The sequence below is a fragment of the Callospermophilus lateralis genome, chromosome 7, assembly GCF_048772815.1.
Source record: "Callospermophilus lateralis isolate mCalLat2 chromosome 7, mCalLat2.hap1, whole genome shotgun sequence".
In the NCBI taxonomy this organism is placed as follows: domain Eukaryota; kingdom Metazoa; phylum Chordata; class Mammalia; order Rodentia; family Sciuridae; genus Callospermophilus; species Callospermophilus lateralis.
In genome coordinates, this window is record NC_135311.1 from 10,135,835 (window position 1) to 10,156,886 (window position 21,052).

The 21,052-nt window shown below is 39.8% G+C and overlaps 1 protein-coding gene across 1 annotated transcript; it reads right to left on the reverse strand.

Moving 5' to 3' along the window:
• Window positions 1-3,526: 3,526 nt before the first annotated feature.
• LOC143403571 (T-cell surface glycoprotein CD1c-like) lies at window positions 3,527-5,928 on the reverse strand. Its single transcript, XM_076861615.1, has 5 exons — window positions 5,868-5,928; window positions 5,338-5,604; window positions 4,393-4,671; window positions 3,923-4,201; window positions 3,527-3,615 (listed from the first exon to the last, which is right to left on the reverse strand). Exons 1-5 carry the CDS (start codon window positions 5,926-5,928, stop codon window positions 3,527-3,529), a joined length of 975 nt encoding a protein of 324 aa, XP_076717730.1.
• Between the last annotated feature and the right edge of the window lie 15,124 nt (window positions 5,929-21,052).

The following is a 21,052-nucleotide window of genomic DNA, read 5'->3' on the forward strand; positions in this document are numbered from 1 at the left end:
TAAATGCATTATGCAACTCCTTATGCTGAGAGATAGGAAATTGACCACATATAAATCAACACCAAAATCACTTAGTAGTTTGTGTTTTCAAGGTCTGAAGTCATGATAAACATCAAGTTCCTAAAATTAGGGGGAGACAGAGAATTTTTCCCCTCTATTCCATCTTCACCTCGATTTCCAATAATAATTGCATAGGTTTGAAATATCTATTAACTGGAAGAATTTGTTATTTTATTTTGAGCCAGAGGAAGAAAAACATTTAAACATCAGAATTCAGTTTTGCATTGGTACTAAAGCAGGAAGGTGATAGATTTTCACAAGTTATATTTGCCTTGTTGTTAAAAACATCAGCTGTCTTTAAATCTACTTGTAAAAGTCAGATAGCTTGTATTGTTCTAATAAGATCTGTAATAAAAGCCCTACCTACTATAGGACAAGCATAACACTAGATTTTTACATTCATTATCACATTCAGTATTTGCAAAAGTCCTTTGAAGAGAAAACCATCCGTATCTTTGTTTTGCAATGATGAAACTGAGCTTCCTAGGTGACACAGCTGAAAAGGGACAAAGTGAGATTAGGTCCTTGGGTGGTCTGTTGTATTACAAAGTCTGTACTGATAAGTCCCAGGCTGTGATGGTTAACAGCTGTACTTCCTCAAAACATTAAATCTGAGTAAATTACTTTTAAAAATTTGTTTTGTGAAACTAAAATATATTCCCCTAGAGACATAGAGTCAAATTGCTGTGCTTTTGTCTCTGTGGTATGTCACCAACTCAGGAAGCAAGCGGTCCTGCTCAATTTACATTCTACTTACAAGATTTAGGAATTGATTTTTGCTTGATTTTAATTTTAATTTTACAAAATATACATTGCAGTTGGACTTCCAGAGTGGCAGAGGAAAGAACAGGTATCCTTTCCCCAAAACTCAGGGATAAAACAGGATATAATTCTCAAAATAAGACATCTCAGAATTAAGGAATGAGTGAGGGCGTACAACAAATTGAGAAGAGCTTGCTCAAAAATAACTACCAGAGCCCCCATAAAAACAGTGGGCACTTAACACAGGGAAGTTCACATCCTTCCCCTGGCCAGATGGTAAATCCAGCTGAGGTCTTGCTGGCACAGGAAGGGTAGACACAATTTGGAACTCCATAGAAAGGCCCCTCACCCAGAGAGCTTGTAGAAACAACAGCCACAGTGGTAAAAACCAAAGGTTGACATCACCGGCTGCCAGAGGCTGCAGAACTGGACAAAGAAAAGAAATACCAAGAGAGATTTAACAAAGACATCTGGGAGATGAGACACGCTTAGTGGACTCTGATCCGCTGCAACTTGTTTCTGGAGATCTGGAAGGCTGCACACTTATGACCAAAGGGGAACAGTCATCTGCCCAACCTGATTGAACACAAAACCATGCACAAAGAGAAAGTAAAGCCCAGGACAGATTTTTCAGCTACTCAAGCAGTATGTGCCCTAACCACACAGGCTTCCTCAGCAAGTAAGGTGGAAGTCTTACTAGTTTAACTAACAAGCCTTGTTAGGAAGGCACAGGAGTGGCTTCCTAGGAGCCTGGGTTAATAACTGGGGGAAAAAGTAAGAATGGAGGCAGAGAGGGAGAAACAAAGGAAGGAAGGAGGAAAATTAACTATCTTAAAAAATAAAAAACTGATCAGGAGCATCAGTGTCTATAAACCACATGGCCAGCAGAATCTACAAAACTGCTCCAGGCAAGTAACTTAAAAATAAAAATATAAAAGCAAACAAACAACAACCAAAGAAAAAAACACAAAAAAGCATGCATGAGGCACTAGTTTGGCTCCCCAAACACTGCAAAAAGAATTTCAAAGATAAAAATAAAAGGAAGAGAAGCAAAACAAAACAAAACAAAAAAAAGTGACTTCTTCGAAGAGTCTACTACTAGAAAAGAAAAATCATCAAAGAACAGATGAATTTAAAAACTTAAAGTATTCACATCCATGGAGTTCTATTAGCACTTCCAAGGAATGGGTTACTGATATACCCAGCAACCAGATTACTTACGACCATAAGCTCAATGGATATAAAGTCTGATACAAAGTGTACTTCGATTTATTCCTACCTGAATAAACTTAGAAAATACAGATCTAAGCTTCAGAGGCAGAAAGCAGATCAGGAGTTGCAAATTGTTGGGTTGAGGGTGGTTTTGACTTACAAATGGGTTTGAAGAGTTGTAGACTTCTGTATCTTATTTGCAGTCTTGTTTACCTGGGCAAATATATTTGTTCAGATAAATTGTGCACTTAAAATACATGCATCTTACCGAAAGGTATATATCAACACAGTTGATTTAATTTTTTTTTTCAAAGAATGCAAAAAATGAAAAAGAAAACATTTCAAAGGACAAGAACAGATTGAAGCAGGAAATACTCCATATCAGACAGAGGGACACAGGCTCAGCTGGTTTTGCCCCCGCCCCCCGCCAGTTCAACACCTGTGTGTAACGCTTTCCTATTCAGTGCTGAGCAAATGCTAGTTGAATTAATGATTGAAACCTAAAGGGAGTACAGTACAGACCAGGCTCTCTCAGAGAACACATTCTTAGAGGAAATTTGTCTCCCCTATACAGTGGTTGCCTCCATACCAGCCCAACCCTGAGAAGTTATTCTCTTGCTTCTTTTTCTTAACCATTTTGTGACACCTGTGGCCCATTACTTTTCATACCTGACTTGCATATGACTGTTTTTGGAACAAACTAGAAGCCATTACCTCCCCATATTTAATGTTTCAAGAGGAAAAGTTGTATTTGTCCTTAAAGGTTTTAGGAGAAGACAAGGAAAGTCAAAGGAAGCTGGAATGTTTCAGCTAAATAACAAACACTTAAACAAAAGGGAGGTATCCACGATCCAACACAAATAGCTGTGTAAGAAAAGCAGAGAAAAAAAAAAAGCTACCAATATTACTAATTAGTCCTGACATGGATATGGTAATTTTTTTTTGTTCACTGGGTCTAGTTTTCCACTAACACAACATGAGCATATATTACATGTAGGAAAGGTGCCATGGTCATGGTCATTACCCCAAGGAGCTTAAAAATAAAAAGGAAAAGAAAGATACACATGGCTGTGCTCAGGTAGGAAGTGAGGCCGGCACGCAGAAGAGTCCAGTCCAGGAACTTGCTCAGCTCAGAGGTGGGAGAGGCTGCTTCCCAATCCTGGTCAAGGAAGTGGCCTTGAGGCTTTGAAATTAAAGTGGGATATGGAAACAAGTGGCTGTCAGGCAGAAAGAGAAAGAACTCAAACGGAGCGTACAAACAATGGCATCACTAGGTTTTCCTAAGTCCCTGGGTTGTCAGGCTCTTGTTGCAATGGGGAGACGTCTTGAGGCATCTCACAGGATATTCTGACATGAGCTACAAGAGAACAAATGGGAGAAACCATAGATAAACTGGAGATAGTGACTGAGGATAAGGTGGAGTTGTCCAGAGAGAGAAGATGAGCGGTAACAGGGTAGATCTGGGATGAAAGGAAGGAACATAGACTCACCATCACTTCTTACGCCATAATACAGGGATGATGAGAAGTATCACAGGTACTATCACTGCCAAGAGGATCAAGTTCACAGAAGTGTGGTGTCCTGTGAATATTAGAGACAAGGAAGGATGTTATCTGAAACCCACTGCTGATTCTCCTCCACCCATTGATTTCCTTACTTTTCCTTGTGCATTGAGTATGAGCCACATCAGTCATCCTGTTTCAGCCATGCTGTTTCCACCCCTATCCAGGGAAGGATTCCTCATTTGCCTGGAAATCTCTTGGCTGTATGTGTCCCTTCCGTCTCACTCTTCCATGTCTTGGATTACTGGTGTTCATTTCTTCCTCACACCCCTCACCTACCTTACCAAAATGTCCACATGACCACCTACTCTACCTCCCAGTCTTACCCCAGTAGAGGATCATGTCCCGGCCTCCTAGACTGCTGTGCCTCACTCGACAAGACAGGCCAGATGCTTCCTCAGCTGCCACCTCCAGGATCGCCCGAAGATACCACGTTCCATCGGCATTAGGAAGAATGTCATCTTGCTTGGTGCCCACTTGCTCCTGCTCACCTCGCATCCACATAACCCAGATAGGTCTGGGGTAGAAACCAGAGACGTGACAAACCAGCAACAGTCGACCCGACTCAACGGTGGGGCGACTGGACAGCCAGGCCTCTGGTCTCACTGCAGGAAGCACAAAGGGGATTCAGATGTGGATGCTATGTACAGCCTAGGGACACATATCCACACCAATATGCACCGTTATCTATTTTCTTCCCCAATGACACTATCGCCAAGTAACCCTTCTCCCTCTTGTCCCCTTCCTCGTCCTAAGTTCCCATAGGGTGGCACTCAGAGGAAGGTGCAGAACTGACCTTTTCTTTGGAGCTCCCTCTTTCCCGCGTCTAGGAGACCCAAGAGGAATTGAGGGCAGGTGTTTCTGGTGAGATTGTACACTATTTCCTTGATGCCTTCATAGCGATTAAGGAGATCACAGATTTTCTGGGCTCTACTCCCACCCTCCGGAGCTGGCACCCATGATATGTTTTGGAAGCTCAGGAAATCTGATCCTTCAAAAGCGGCCTGGAAGAAGCTTTCTGGACTCTCTGGAGAGTATAACTCACAGCCGGCATTTGCTTGTATTTCAAAGGGATCTGGGGGAAGGGTAAAATGAGAAAAAGTTTGAACGAAAAAACTAGGGCATTGAAATCATAATCTAAAGGCCTCATCAGCAAGTGTAGCAAAAAGGAAGGATGAGCCAAAGATATGTTCAGTTAGGGACTAGGGAGAGAAAAATGGCTGGGGATGGGAAAAGAGGAAAATATGAGATAAATAGATTAGCAGGAGATTGACCTTAGAAAAGTCTGGAGAAACGATTTAGGTGAGTCGTCTAATATTGGCCAGAAGTGAGAGGGAGTTTTTGTGAGGAAGATGGCAGTAGCATTTCATGATGCACGAAGTTGTCATAATCACTGTTGGACTATGAATGCAGATCTTTGAAGAAATCGGGGGAAGAGATCATATTTTAAGGAAGTCAAGCACAAAATGGACAAAGGTGTGCCTCTGGATTGTGGACCACAGAGGGAGATCATAGGCAGAAGATTAAAAAAAAATAGAAGAAAAAATATTTTAAAATAACAAAAGTCTAAGAAATTTTAAAGAATCAATATTTAGAATAATCTCCTAAAAGATTTACTCATGCAGACTTTTATGGTGGAATGGGATAGTAGAAAATGGCTCTATTTAGATAGGACTAGAGAGTTTACCAGAAATAGAACAATCCTCTGAAGAATTCCCTTAGCTGTGTTGGATGAACTTACATTCGAAATGAAATTGACTGGCATGAGTTTGAATCTGCTGAGTTAATCCAATGAAGTATTCACGGAATAGCAGCTCCAGGTATACAATCTCCTCATTGCTGAAGTTGCCCTTGGACCAGGTGTGCAGGAATATTATTGTGCCTGATTCACTTTCCCAGCCATGAATCTGCAACCCATCCAGCCAACCTGAGCCTTGATGCTTTGCCCAAGATTGGTTGGCGAAGGAGGAGATCTGGATGAGACGGAATGAGATCCGTTCCTGGACCACTGGGGATGGAAGAATGTCAAATAGTATAAGGCAAACATGAGAGCATAGCAGGATAGGGAGAAGATGGTAAGTGGTCCAGTTCCCAGAGAAAGAACCTTAGCTATGACCTTCTCCATACACAGAGCAGCACGCCCTGTCACCATCCTCCAAAAGAATAAAAGGGATACTCAGATTGTAAGCATCTTGGTATTAGGGTCCATCTAGGGAAAGCCCACCATGCTCCACCTGGATCCCCCGAGCTGAGCAGCTGGCAGGTTCTTACCATGTGCATTGTCACTGCCTGGGAGGAGGAGAGCCAACGATGGAAGGTACAGAAGCAGCATTTCGTCTGCAGGTGTTTCCTTCTCTCTCTCAGCAAGACTGGTGGTCTTTGATGGCTGATGTCAACAAACCTCCCCTTCCATACTATTCTGGCTTCCTCCTCTCACTCGTCATTTTCTGAACCAGTCACTGATGGCAGCAAAAAAATCTAGATTTTGCCTCAACGCTGATCCTCCTACTCAGTCTCTCATTTCCCCTCCCGCTCTGAGCTAAAGTTATACCCTCTCTCTGTATTTCAGCGGTTCTCCTTTTCAGTAAGCCTCCATCGTATTTCCTTCCTCAAATGCCCTTGGACAAAGTAGTGTGTGACACCCAAGAGTCACCTCAACTCTGAGTCTTGCATTCTATCTGTCACATAAAAAGAAGAAACCGTATGGCTTCCTGCTTGTTTGAATGGGTCACAATGTTTCCCGTTTCTGCTCTGAGCTAGGCCTCATGCTCCTTCCTGTCCTCTTCTCAACACTCCCTGCTTCTCTGTCCCTTTTCATTGTCCTCCCAGTTTTCTCTTTCCCATTTCACCCTTTATTCCTCCACAATTCTCATTTTTTGATTTTCAGTGGTTCTTTGATGAACTGGAGAGATCGCATTTCCATGGCTCCTAGGACTTCCCCATACACTCTCCATTTTTTTTTAGAGATAAAATTGTAGCTTTTCAAAGTATAGAAGAGCTGAGTCATGAACCATAACTCCAATTTCAAGTTCTTACCTCATGTGACAGTCTCATCCTTCCTGCAGCCCTTCAGAGCAAGGAGCTCCATCTCATTGCAAATGGGCAGGTTCTCCATATGTCATTGACAGATTTCCTAGCACAGGTCAAGGTCGTAGATGAAAGAGACTTTGGGGACTCAGGCATCAAATGAAGCTGGTTTCCCTTCATACACTTTGTTCATATTTGTATGTCTAATACACAAAGGACACTTACTCATTTTACTTGCCACTCAATGTGTCTTTGCCATCTAGATACTAAAATGTGCTCTGAGTCATCACAGCCATGTGGTAGATTGGACAATGGCATAGTTCAGTAATGGGACTCAAAGTGGGCAGTCGGTCTCTTCATCAAGTCACAGAGTGGAGTAGCAGATTTTGCTGGTCATCTGACAATGTAGTTGTCAATTGTTTATGGGCATGACATTTGCTACTCTGGGATCTTGTATCAGAATTTAAAAAAAAAAGATATTTTTGAAAGTATATAAGACTATATAAGACTATAAATACATAAATAAGTCCTTCAATTGAGTTTAATCCGTACATTCACCCACCAAAAAGAGTTTCTCAATATATGATTAGTATCATCAATCACAGGCATATGAACATACAGAGATTAACAATATAATTTGACATATCAAGGGACTTTAAACTACAGAAACACATTTAAATCAATAACTAAAATGTATAAAATTCATATATAGAATTCCCGAGACAAATCTGTTTTGAACAATATTTTCAAAGGAAGCATTTTGCCTGCTTGAACGTCCATCATTTAAAATCCCGAAGAACATCCTGCATTTCAACCTGGGGGCTAACTACTGTGCAGAGTGTAATTGTGTTTGGGCAGGAGGCTACGTGCCCGGGGAGACCATGAAAATCCATGTTTAAGTTACATTTTGTGACCTAACCAAATTGATTTTTTAAAAAGGCAGTATCTGTCAATGTTTGAATTTATCCAAGATATTATGAGAGGTATTTAATGCTTTGTCAGTAATACTGAGTGGTTTATGTGTGTGGACACATGAAAACAAAATCATCGTGAGACCCAGGCAATACAATTATTATTAAAATGACCTTAAAATAATATCCACCAAATACAGGGATCTATTACTTAAAATCCCATTTGTAACATTGTTCTTCTTACAGTGTATTTCATTGTATGTGCTTATCCTGTAAAACATGATGTTTTCATGTACATTATGTTTTACTTAGATTTTTCAACACTAATAATGAGGCTGGTTGTCACTCTCACAAACTCTTCCTATTATAGCTACAGATATTTGCATTTTCTATGAGATACAAACTCCTTTAAGAACAATTTACAGTTTAAGCCCTACCCAAATGCCTCACCAGTACCAGCTCTCATCTTGTCAATGGCAAGCAAGCTCTTTGTGGTTTTAGGAAGTGATAACAGATAAAATGCCTGCATATGTCACATTTATTTTCTCTGTGTGCCTTCAGGAGAAGCACAATCCTCCTCTTCCCTTATAATGGAGGTAAAGCCAGGAGACGGACTTGCGGGCACTGATGTGAGTAATGCCATTTCCATGCCTGACCTTGTGAAATATCCCATCTGGTCATCTTGCCCTGAAGTACCATCTTCCAAATAGCAGACAAGAGATGAAGGACTCCCAGTTCTACATGGAGTTTACATAATGAGAAGCAAACTTCACCGTGTTCATTCTCTAAGACTCTAAAGTTTATGTGTAGCTTCAACACAATTGAGCTAGACTGGCTAACATTATAGAGCCCTATAAACAGCACCCTTTCCAGAATTTAGAACCAGGTGAGATAAAGATAGCAAGAGACAGATGCATCAAATTGCTATCTATTGCTTCAGATAGATATGCTGGAGGATTTCCCTTAAATGTGTAACCCAAGTAATCTTGCTTGTATTGAACCCTAAATGGAATGGCCATACTCCCTGTGTATGGACTGGGTATGTTAAAACCCAAATATCCAGTGTGGTTATGGAAGTAATCAAGTTTAAATGAGATCCTAACTGTGGGGCCTTGTCTGATATGATTAGTGCCCTTTTAAGAAGAGACATCAAAGGACTAGTATTAACTCACCGTGTGTGTATGCATGTGTGTGTGTATGTGTGTGTGTGTGTGTGTGTGTGTGTGTGTGTGTGTGTGTACCTACCAAGGAATGACCATGTGAGCACACAGAAAGAAGGCAGCTGTCTACAAACTAGGAAGAGAACCTTAGCAGAAACTGAATCCAGAATCTTGATCTTGAACATCTAGTTTCCAGAAGTGTGAAAAAATATAATTTCTGTTTTTTAAGCTACCTGGCCTACTGCATTTTGTAATAGCAGACCACGCAGACTAACACACTCAGTTTTTGCAATGTTAGAAAATTTCTAATTCTGTCCACCTGAGAGGCCATTCCTGTGAGTTTGAGCATGGAGAAGGAGAACAGGGTACACACTCTGAGAGCACCTTGGTTCCCAAGGTAAAGGGTGGAGAAAAGGTGCTGAAAGTTGTATATATCAGTTTCTCTCATGAATTTACCAGTGAGGTAATTCACTCCATTTTCATAAGAGTCAAGGCTGAGAAAAGAAACAACAAATAATTGGGGAAAATTTCCCTCAAGGGAACAAACAGAGTTAGTACCCAGTTCACTTGGCAATAACCCTTCAGTTACACAAAACTTACAATCCTGCTTTCTTGGGAAACTTACCTCTCCTTTACTCCCCACAATTACCACATTGGCTCTCTCCATTTCTAAAATTTGGTTTTTCCTCTCTGGCCTCATCGACACCCAGTTCTGCTCCTATTAAGTGTGACATAGATTATTGCCCGTGGTACCTTAACTGAGCACCACAAACCTGTGAAATTTGAACTATGTGAAATTTGAACTTGATCCTATCAATCCGTTTTTAAAATATTTTAATTGCTCTCATGAAGAAATTCTAGCTTCCTAAGCATGTCAATTTTATTCAAAAAGGCTTTTGTATATTAATTCCCCCAAAGGGAGAGAATTTATAGATCCAGGCATCTGAAATGTATATAAAATTCCATGGTAAGAGAAGAAAGCAGTTATATAGGCTCTCTGGACACACACAACCCTAAATGGATAATCGGGAAAGAGGGGGACACCCTTCCATTAGAACTCAGCCTAAATAGAGGGTCTCCACTCCCACTGGGACATCCCGCACTCCTCCTCTGTCACAGCTCCCCAGGCTCCTTCCAGTGTCCTGCTGGTACACAGGCGGTGACTGCTTGCCTGTTCCCCTTTGCCTGGTCTCCTGTGTGACATTCCCCTAACTCTGCTCCAGTGGGTGACTTTAGCCTCTGCTCAGGACTCTGATGTCGTGACCTCATGCCTCACAGCCTCTCACTCTGTTCTGTCAACCCCTTCTTCCTCAGAAGCAAAAGTTTTTCCCTCTGTTCACTTCCCTACTAGAGAAACCCACCATCACATGACCCTCTCAGGACCTTTCATTTCCCCTTCAGTGCTCCTTCAAGTTTTTCTCTCTGTTTCCTGGATTCTGGCAGCAGTGCCCATCTCTAGCCCATCTCTTCTTCCCTCTCAGATTTACAACAGTGTATAGGCCCCAACCTGAAAACTAGGGTGTACTCCTGCCTGGACCATTTAATAGCAGAATTGATTCCTCACTGTAAGATGACTGAGTTGAAAGAACTCAATATTCTCTAATTCCATTTCAGCTTTACCATGCTTTTACTTGGTCTGTGTACCTATTTATTTCTGCTTACACAGTCTGTCTCTTCACTGTTTCCTCTTCCTCATTGATTTTCTGGGTTCTTATGTTGGTATCTATCCTTTATTTGAGTTTCCTGGACCTCCTTTTTGCCTAGGTACCCTACCCACTCAAGCTAAGCATGGCTTCCATTCTGGTTAAATTTGGAAACCTAAAAAATTATCTTATCTCTTGATCCTTAGATTTCTGTGTGTAAATAAATATATGAACCACAGGCAAGACATTTTTTTTCTCATTGCAAGGTTGAAGATAAGCAAGCAAACAATTCAAAAGCTACAAAACACAAAGAAATACTAAATAAATTACACTTTTAAAAATTATTTATACATGCATACAATACCCTCACAAGATAAGGAAATATGCAAGAAACAAAATACATTGAAAACTAGAGAAACAGAAAGCTAACATTTGAACTTCCCAAGACATTGTTAAGAATCAATTACCAGCAGCTTTGTCTATAATATCCACCTGATAAATGTGCAAGTTGAACAAGATCCTCCATAATAACCTTGACAAAATTGGTTTAGGAAAAACCTGTCCATCTGGACAGAAATATCACAAGGAATCTTGTTATTACCTTAAGGTCTATTTTGAATTTTTCAAACTTGTCCTTTCAAAACTTTTTAATCACAGGCTAACCCTTGCATGCTTTTGGAGCTGAAAAAAATAAATGCTTTAACTTTACTATGTACATATATGAATACACGACTGTAAATCTTCACATCATGTCCATCAACAACACTGGTATCCTAATCAGAATAAGATATTCTCCATGTTTGTAAAAGTATGTCAAAATTGACTCTACTGTCATGTATAACTGAAAGAAACAAATGAATAACTATAGCAGTATAAATCATAGCAACAATAAATTAGGGCTTTTCTTTGTGCCAGAAATTTAAGGGGAAAAAATGACAGAATCAATAGTCGAAGTGAAAAAAAAACAAGAATCATGTCAAAATCCAGAAAATTATACAGAATAGAAACCCTATAGATTTTTGTATAATACTTTTATGCTGTCTTTGTTTAGAATTTTGTACTGGAGGTGTCCTATGTGGCATGATATGGGATCTGATAACACCAATATTAGACAAGGGTACAAAGAAAAATGAGTGACGGGGAAAAGCTGTGGGAAAATGTGGTTTGATCAAGGCACCTGTCCAAAAACAGAAGCTAAGATAAGAAGCCAAGTAGGGCTAGCTGAGAAAGCAGGTGAGGTGCCTGGAAACTGCAGATGGGTAGCAATCACTACTGCTGAGTGATAACGTGCAGGTTGACATCTCTTGCCTCAAGCTACTTTGCATGAGCCTGGAGTCTGTGGTATCTTATACTTCTTTGGCTGCATTGTGGTTTTTAGGTACTGCCCAGCATTTACCAGGAGAAAGATCTCTAAATTTCTGCGTCTATTATAGTGTCAGAAAGTCACAACATCACGGAAAGTTCTCTCACTTCTCTTTCACATCAGAGGAACAATGTCTATGCTGTTGAGGTACATTTCATTTGATAAGTTTCAAATGTTTTAAGAATCTCTTGTGAAACACCATAAAGGGGAAAAAATTCTCTGTGTTTTGTGCCTTTGTTGTCATAGAAACTATCACCAAGTGAAATTTAATACCACAATGGTCATAAGAAAGAAGAAAGGCAAATTTCCAATTTTTTTTTTCTTAAGAAAAGCAAGAAACAAATTGCAGAAGCAAATATTGAGTTCATTATTTTGCATATTTCCTCCAAAGGCTTTCATTATACTTTATGGAAATAGGCCTCAAATATTATTTAACTTGAGGAAGATAAATGTTTTATTATTTTTCAAATAAACAAGATTTCAATTTAAAAAATAAATGTCTTAAAATACCCAGTCCAAGAAATTAGCAATAAGAAATAACTCCAAGGCTGCTAATAGTATTGTGTCATTCATCAGAAGCAAACACAAAATAAATTTCCAAGGATCCACAATTAGTGCAATCTTATTTTGCTAATATAATAATCTTTACTTTGCAAAGTTTCTGTATTCACAAATTTCAGTTGTCATGGCTTAGTTCAATAAAACCAGTCCCCGAACAGTGTGGCTCAAATTTCAGTTGCCCCAGAATGTAACTGTTAGAAATAGCACAATGTACAAATTTTACTACTAGCTGTTTAGTCTATGAATAATGATGGAAATAACAAATGCACACACAACTGGCGATCATGTGCATCCCTATTTTAAAGTTTTCAGGTGACGATTGTTTTGTTCTCTGCAAAGATAACAAACCATGGAGTTGTGTTGCCTCCTTGTATCTCAGTAATAAATATGTGTGACATCTTCCAGGAATGAATAATACAACATAGATTAAAGTGCAGAAAACTGATGATATTAGAAGTGAGATTTTTTATAAAATATAAAATAAGTTTATAAACTTCATAATATCAAAGAAGTTTAGAATAAGTAGCTTACTATAGGAATGCTGATACTGCCACTGTTTGAGATATGAACTAGAGGAACGGAGTAAAAGCAAACACATCAACCTAAATGAGGAAAGTGTAAAGGTATTCAAATGAAGAAATGCTGGCAGACATCTTCACCTTAAAGGAATTCTCAGAGAGTCCCCAGCAATGAAAGCTCAAAGCACAAACTAGTAGAAGCTGGCCCACACTTAGAATGGGGCACAATGCTACATTTTGAGAGACACCATATTCACATAACTTTTATTACAGTATATTGTTACAATTGCTCTATTTTATTATTAGTTGCTAATTTCTTATTGTGCCTAATTTATAAGTTAAAACTTACTACAGCTATGTGTATATACAAAGAGGCAGAGTCTGCACCAGGTTCTCTATCGTCTGCAGTTTCAGGAAGCTGGAGGTCTTAGAATGCTTCCCCTTGAAGTTTCAGAATCAGTATTGCAGAATATCACAGATTAAATTCTAAGTAACATAATGGTATTCACTTGACATCTTTATCATATACTCAACGATGATTTTAATTTTATATTTATTTATATTTTTCAGTAAAATGCAATGTTTTATGGAGATGAAAAAGTAATACTATTCTTGTATGATGCTTTTAAAAACTATATTGAGATAGACTTTTACATTATTTTACTACCATTTTTTAACCTTTATTTCACTTATTTGTTTTTATGTGGTGCTGAGGATGGAACCCAGGGTCTCGCGCCTGCAAGGCAAGCACTCTACTGCTCAGCCACAACACCAGCCCCTAATTTTTTAAAAACTAAAGTGCTCACATCAAAAAATGTAAATACCATATTTTTAAAAAGAATTTCAGACCCTGTCATTATATTTTTCATGAGTGGTGGCATTGTTTATCCCTGAATCCTCAAATCAGTTTCTGCCATATTCATCACTTGTAACTTTTATATCAGTGATTTATACAGTCTTTTCCATTCATATTACACGATAGAAAAGAAAAATATACAAAATGTCTCAATGTGGAAAGATAAGCATTTAGTGACACAAATTAATAATAAAGACCTGTTTTTCTTGGCATAAATTCTAATCAACATCAGCAGATTCAAGTTCAAATATTCAACATCTCTTACCTTATTTAAAATTTTTTAATTCATCATAGTGGTCTGAATGTTTGACCTTGTCTTGACAATAACTGAATCACCCATACTGTTTCTACACTCACATGTCAATATTTTCACCTAGTTAATATACATTAAAAATGCATAAATAATTTGGGACCTAGAATAATGTTATCTTCTTCTGTATTCATTTAGGGCATTGGTAAACCAGAATTACTTTACCATTTTTAGATAATTAATAACTGTGCTGTAATCTCTGCAAAGATTACTCTCCTGCTTTGCATTTACACTTAAAATATAAACCTCTAAGTTCCCAACTTGAAGTGAGAGCTCCAATTAGATCTTTGAAAACTTAGAAGTCTGCTGAAAACTTTGCTGCTCAGTATCATAAGCTGCCTCTCATGGAATCTGTAGATATATCTAGGGGTAAAGTAGTCACCAGTACAGGGGACTCCATGAATTTCTTCTCCCTGACATTGGTCTAGAAATGCATCTCTCCTTTGTTGGTTCTTCAATGCCTTGAGGCAGATTTTATTTTATATTCTTCTTGCTTTTCCTAACTGTCCTTGTCAAAGCACACAGTCTATTTCTGAAGGCAGAATCCCTCTTATTTCATTTTTGGTTGTTTATTAGTAGAATTTGCCACCCTTCTATGTATGAAGCCAACATGTTTATCTCAGAAATCTAAGCAATAATGAAGCTAATATAAGCAAATTGAGACGATCTAGTAGGACATGACTATTAAGCATCTGCGTAAGACACATATACTCAAGGTTAGTCCCTTCACAAGTCTCTTTCTTGACCCTGAAGCCAGTTCAAAATAGTATGCAGGAGAAATAAATCTAGGACATCTCATCTAGCTGCATATCTGGTCTGGAATAAAAGTAAAGGGAAAACTGGCCCTAATTTTTTTGTTACTTAATGTGTTAAAAGAATCTGTGGCTAAGAGATCTCTGGTCCCATACTAGAATCTTTGCCTCATCCACTCCTGCTGAAGCAGTCTAGATGATGTCCATTGTTTATAGAATCCCACACATTTTGGCCTGGTGAACTGTGTTTTCAATACTGACTCTATTTCTGAAGGCTTTGCATTTATTTAAGGTCTGGCAATTATACCCTTACTTCCTTCTGTAAGAACAGTTTTACTCTAGTGGATGCTTGGGTTAGCCATCTATACCCCCTCTTCAAGACACACGTGTTCCATTTCCAAAGCTTCAGGGGATTTTCACTGCTGCCTGCTCAAAATGTGTCCTCTGCAACAATTGTCTTCTGTGGAAGGGAGCTATTTTTCATAAGGAAACATCTCCCAACCACAATAGGTCCTGAAGGTAGGAGGTCCTGGACTCTACCGTTTCCCATTGCCCATGAATCTTGGAAGGAGAAAGTAAACAGTGAAGCTCTGGGTAACAGTGGGTGGCAGAGGACGAAGATGACAGTGAACTATGGTTGAGTTCTGAGCTTTCATCCCTTCCCAGTAACTATAAGTTTCTGACTTTTTTCCTGACTGCCCAAACCGACACATCCTGCTTCAGTCTCTGATGACTGATTCACTCTCACTGTATCCTATAAAACTCAGAGCCCCTCTGTAACCAGCAGCCATTTTTTTATGCAGAAAGTGAGCTCCTCCCATGCCAAATTGATTGACTCTGCTGCAGAATAAAGGAAAGCTTGCTGAAATGTTTGATTTCTGCTTCTTTCCCTGTTATTTGTGTTTTCATAATGGTGCCAAAATTGTGCTGGCTATTTTTGCTTCCATAAACTTCATGCTTAGTAACACAGGCTTTTATTCTGAGTACAACTATGCAGGATTCTCAATTTATTTCATAGGTTTGCAAGCACCCTTAAAAGTTTTATGTTGAAGATATCCTCCATAATTAAAAGTAATGGTTGGATGCATGGATTAAAATAATTCATCCATTTAACAAATATTCACCATTTTCTAGGTACTCTGTTAGGTAGGGAGACAATATATTAACAATGTAGAACTAAGGCCCCAAGCGAGTCACTAATGTCAAAGCTCAGACTGGGAAAACATCAGTTAAATGTCATCACTTTGGAAAATATTGTTTCAAGCAGGATTTTTAAAGCCTTGAGTCTATATGTCATAGTACTCAGCACACCGAGATGCATAGTTCTCGGTGTGTTTTTCTCCCTATGTAGACTAAATGCTTCTTTAATAAAGCAATTTCATTGTCAACCACTATGTACTCCTAAGTGTAGCAAGATGCTTCACTCCAGGCACGTGCTAAGAAACCATTCAGTGAGTAAATAAACATCAAAGCAAAAAAGTGAAAAATTTTCTTTATATGTGTCAATGTCCCTGTGGTTTCTGTGATAGCTACTGACTTTTCTTTAAGAACAATGAAGAATTGGTGATAGCTACTGACTTTTCTTTAAGAACAATGGAGAATTGGTGGTAGTTGATGTCCATTTTACAGGAAATTCACAGTTGGTTCTAAAAAAGTAAATAAAGCAGCCAACAATGAGTCAGAGATGTGAATGTGGTCAAATGGGGAAGAGAAAAAGTTGGGTATTAATTCAAAAGGGCAAGTAAACAGAGTAATAGAAAATGTTCAAGGCCCTGTGCTCCATCTCCAGAGCTGCAAAAAAAAAAAAAATGTTCCTGGAGATAAGGTGACTTTCAATCCCATGTGAAAATTGTTCCATAGCAGTTGAAATAGGAAAAGATGAACGGGATACAAGCAGGTGACACTGATAGGACCTGACAACCTTAGAGGAGGGTCAGAACAGGTGGGGAAATGGAAAGCTGAGTAGGAGGCTCAGGGTTTTAGGAGGGAACAGATTTTCTTGGTTGCAAACAGAAGAGGTTTGTCTGATTGTTTGAGAAGGAAGTCAGAAAAGAGGTCTGTGGGATAGGTTTATTTAGAACAGGAACCAAAGACCATCTTTTCCAACAGAAAGAAGTAGCATCTGCAAGTGCCATGCTGTTTCTGCCACTTCCCTTGCTCGCTGCTCTCTTCCCAGGTGGAGACGGTGAAGGTGGTGAGAATTAGGCCAACGGACCAATTGGATGTGTGTGTGTGTGTGTGTGTGTGTGTGTGTGTGTGTGTGTGTTGATGATGACAGTTTTCCCTGCATATATTTGGAAAGAAAATTCTGGTCCCATTTTGAGTGTCCCTGACTCAAGGGCCCAGCTGTCTTCTGGAGGCTGGGACCCTATGGCAAGCAAATGTCTGCTCAAATAAACATGGCTCACCCTTTCTCCCTACTCTGTCACTTTCCCCCCCAATTCATTCTTCACCAATTTCTCATTACTCCTATTTTGTCTTTGCATAGGATTCAAAGAGCCTGTCTCCTCCCATGTCATCAAGATCATAATCTTTGACAACCATTCATGAGTACAAAATCTGTGTTCAGGTTGGGTTGAGTGAGGTACAGACTCGTATCTGGAACAGCCAGGCTAATACAAACATTTTCCTGTGTCCCTAATCCAAAGCCAACTTTAGTAAAACGTGTTGATCTATTTGGAAAACTTTTTCCAGGTATACTTTATTAGATTTGTTCAGGCTGTTCACATTGGTCAATTACAATTCAAAAGTGAGTCCAGTTCCCTTGAGTGAGAGTGAGGAGGTGTGGGGGTAAGGAGTGTCTCTGAATGAGAGATTCCTCTAGAAAAGAGCCTACTCTCTTTCTGAATCTTACTCCATCCTATGCACCATAAAACTGCAATCCTACTTTTGAGCAGGTTCTATAGACCAGACCCTGATTCTTCAAACATTTCAGTCTTCTGCTACTTATAAACTGCTCTCTCATTGACAGCAACCCTGATTTTTACTGTCTTTCCTTAGAGATATCCCTTGGTCACCCTTTTCCAAAGTCTCTGATCAGGCACCCTCAGCTTCCTCACTCTTCCGCCTTTTCTTTCACCCTGTCCTATCATAGTCCCAGCCCTCTCACACTACATGCTCTCTCCCCCATACCATTCTCCTCTTCCTCATTTATTCTTCTCTTCCTCTACTCCCAACTCCTACCAATTTGGCTTTCTATGAACCTTGAATCCAGCAGAGCTTTGTCCCATTCCCTTAAATCTCCAAATCTTCTCCCTTTGGCCTCTATGGTCCTTTGCTTCCACTCATTCCATTTTCTTCTTTTTTCCTCTAATTGATTATTTTTCTTTCCCTGAACCCTTTGAGATACAGATGGCAGCTGGTTGTGAGCTGGGCTCTGCAGGGGACTTCATAGACTTCCTACAGATAGCTGTTCAAGGAACTGATTTCTGGAACTTCAAAAATGAATCATGGTTACCATCTCCAAAGATGGAAGAAAGTCTGGTATTTCTGCAGACTACTCAATCAGAACCAAGCCATCACATACAGTGATACCTGTCCACTTCTCACCTTGTCTTCTTAAATGTGAGGCAGTCTCATCTCCAGAGGCAACCTAAGTTCTGTGTCCTCTCCCTAAGAATTTTCTCTTCTCTTCTCAAATCAAAGATGGGAAGGCGACAAGAGAGGGAGAAGACAACAATGAGTGACATTTTTAGGAGATTTTCTACCTAGGCTGATGTGGAGCTGTGAACCTCCCAATCTATATATGGTCCTTGTCTAAATATCTTTTTTGACCTTTGCAGTGAAACCTGAGGCTGCACCGACCAGAGGCCCCAGTCCTAGGCCTGGACATCTATTGCTGGTGTGCCATGTCTCTGGCTTATATTCCCAAAGCCCTTGTGGGTGATGTGATCATGAGGTGAGCAGGGCATTCAGCAAAGTGATTTCCTATCCAAAACTGGGACGTGGTATCTCACAGCAGCCTTGGATGTGGGAGCTGAGGAGGTGGCAGGCCTAATCTGATATCTAACCAGGTGGAGCGTGCTAGGACTGTATTCCATTTAGAGTTAAAATTTGAATTTTAAAGTTCCAGAAGTCGGGTCAGAACAAATCCTTTCCAGTTGACATTGTGCATGTGTCCACAACTGATCAGGAAGCAGAGACAAATCACAAGTGTTTCACAAGGAGAACTGAGGGATGCCATCACCACAAGGTGTGCAGTTAGACAGCAGTCTAGGAGGGCAAGGTCTCTTCCTCTATTGGGATGGTAAGACCTGGGTCCCACCTGAAGAAGGAGGGGGGTGATCCTCTAGCAAAGCCTGAGGGCCAGCTAAGAAATTTGAGATTTTAAGAAATTCTAGGCCCCTAAAGAGAGAAATTGGTTAACCCAAGGAATAGAAATATTTAAAATGAGGGATCTGTAGATGCAGCAAAAAATTTGTGGATAGATGGATTCATCTCTGAAGACGTATGAGAGAAAAAATAGGAAGAAAGCAGATTGGTGAGACACTCAAACAAAAGAAGCCAAGTTTAATTCAGTAAGACAGAGAGTAAATGGTAAATCAGGAAGTGGCTATAAAGCATCCTCGGTGCCCACTTGAATCTGCAGAACATCATATTTGCCTGGGCTTGATCTTCCTGGCAATCATGGCTCTGGCTCTTGCATTTTGGTTTGCTTCTGACAGGCCTTGCATTTTGGTTTAGGAAGTGCTAGTGAGTTCTTTGTATCCATCTTTCCTGTGGGTCCCTCCTCCCCACTGGTCTTTCCATCTTCTCTGTCTCTTAACTCACCTTTCCTTCTCCTCCCAGCCCCATTCCTGCGTTCCCCTCTGTTCTTGCCTCCAATTTCTGAACTTCTGTTATTTAATCTGTTCTCCTTTGGTTCACTTTAGACACACTGTGAAGTTCCCTGCAATGCTCTCCCCTCAAAGTGAGGATCCACATCCCAGGTGCTCATCACACACCTGCACACCTTGTGGTGATGACATCCCTTGGCTCCCCTTGTGAAACACTTGTGATTTGTCTCTGCTTCCTGATCAGTGGTGGATACATGCACAATGTCAACTGGAAGGACTTGTTCTGACCTGACTTCTGGAACTTTAAAATTCGAATTTTAACTCTGAATGGAATAGAATCTTAGCAGGCTCCACCTGGTGAGATATTAATGAATCATTAGATACATTGAAGGTGTCAGGTCCACCAGAGGTCCTTCCTAATTCACAGTGGGAAGCAATCTGTCCCCCATCTGAGATCTCCCTGTATTTCAACTGTAGTTTAGTAACCATACTCCTCAATCCCTATCCTCTATGACAGCTTTGCTTGTTCCTTCCCCCTTTGAATTTGTTAGAATTTTGGGAGCAGAGCACATGCTTTTTTAATATTCATAACTCTGGTGAAATGTCTATCCTTGATAAAAATCTGTGATGAACAGATTTGTGAATTTGTTATATTCTCTCCTTTCTGATACCTGTGTTGTAGTTTAAGATATTCGATGCTTCTCTTGTTAAAAGTCTTCTCATTTGGCCAAAAGAAGTCACAGACTATCCTGGTTATATAGTTTCTTCTCTGATCTCTGGGTAGAAACACAAATTTGCTTCTTGCCACTTTTGTTGTTCGTATAGAGAACTATTAGAATGAAACTAATCCTATTAGTCTAAGGATTCCAAACTAAAAAAAAAAAAAAAGCCACATGATAAGATGATGAAGGCCCTTGATATTCAGTGTGGCTCAGGGTCAGGCACTATCACATCAGTGCTTGTTACAAATGTAGAATTTGAGGACTGACCTTAGATTTACTGAATTATTTAAAAAAAAAACGGTTAATGAGAGTGTTGCTCCTCAGAGTAGAAGTACTGTCTTGGAGAGGAATGTGTAAACACAGCGTTTTCATTCTTCCCAGCAATTTCTTCCATACAGTTTGTTATGGTTTAGATAGGAAATGTCCCCCAAAAGGTCGTGTGTGAGGCAATGAAAGGATGTTCTAAGGTGAAATAATTAGGTCATAAGAAGTTTAACTCATAATAGATGCATTATTTCACCTATTATTATCTGAGGGGGATAATTGTAGGCATGTAAGTGGTGGCTGGAGGAGATAGGTCACTAGGAGATGTGCCTTTAGGTTTGCATTTTGTCACGGATGAGCAGAGCTCCTCTCTCTCTCTCTCTCTCTCTCTCTCTCTCTCTCTCTGAGTGGCTTTCCTCCTCCACACCTTCCCATCCTGATGTTCTGTCTCACTTTGGACCCAGAACATTGGCACCGGCCATCTATAGACTGAGACCTCTTAGACCATGAGAGCCAAATAAACCTTTCCTCCTCTAAAATTGTTCTTGTCAGGTATTTTGGTCATAATGGGAAAAAAAAAAGAAAAGAAAAATC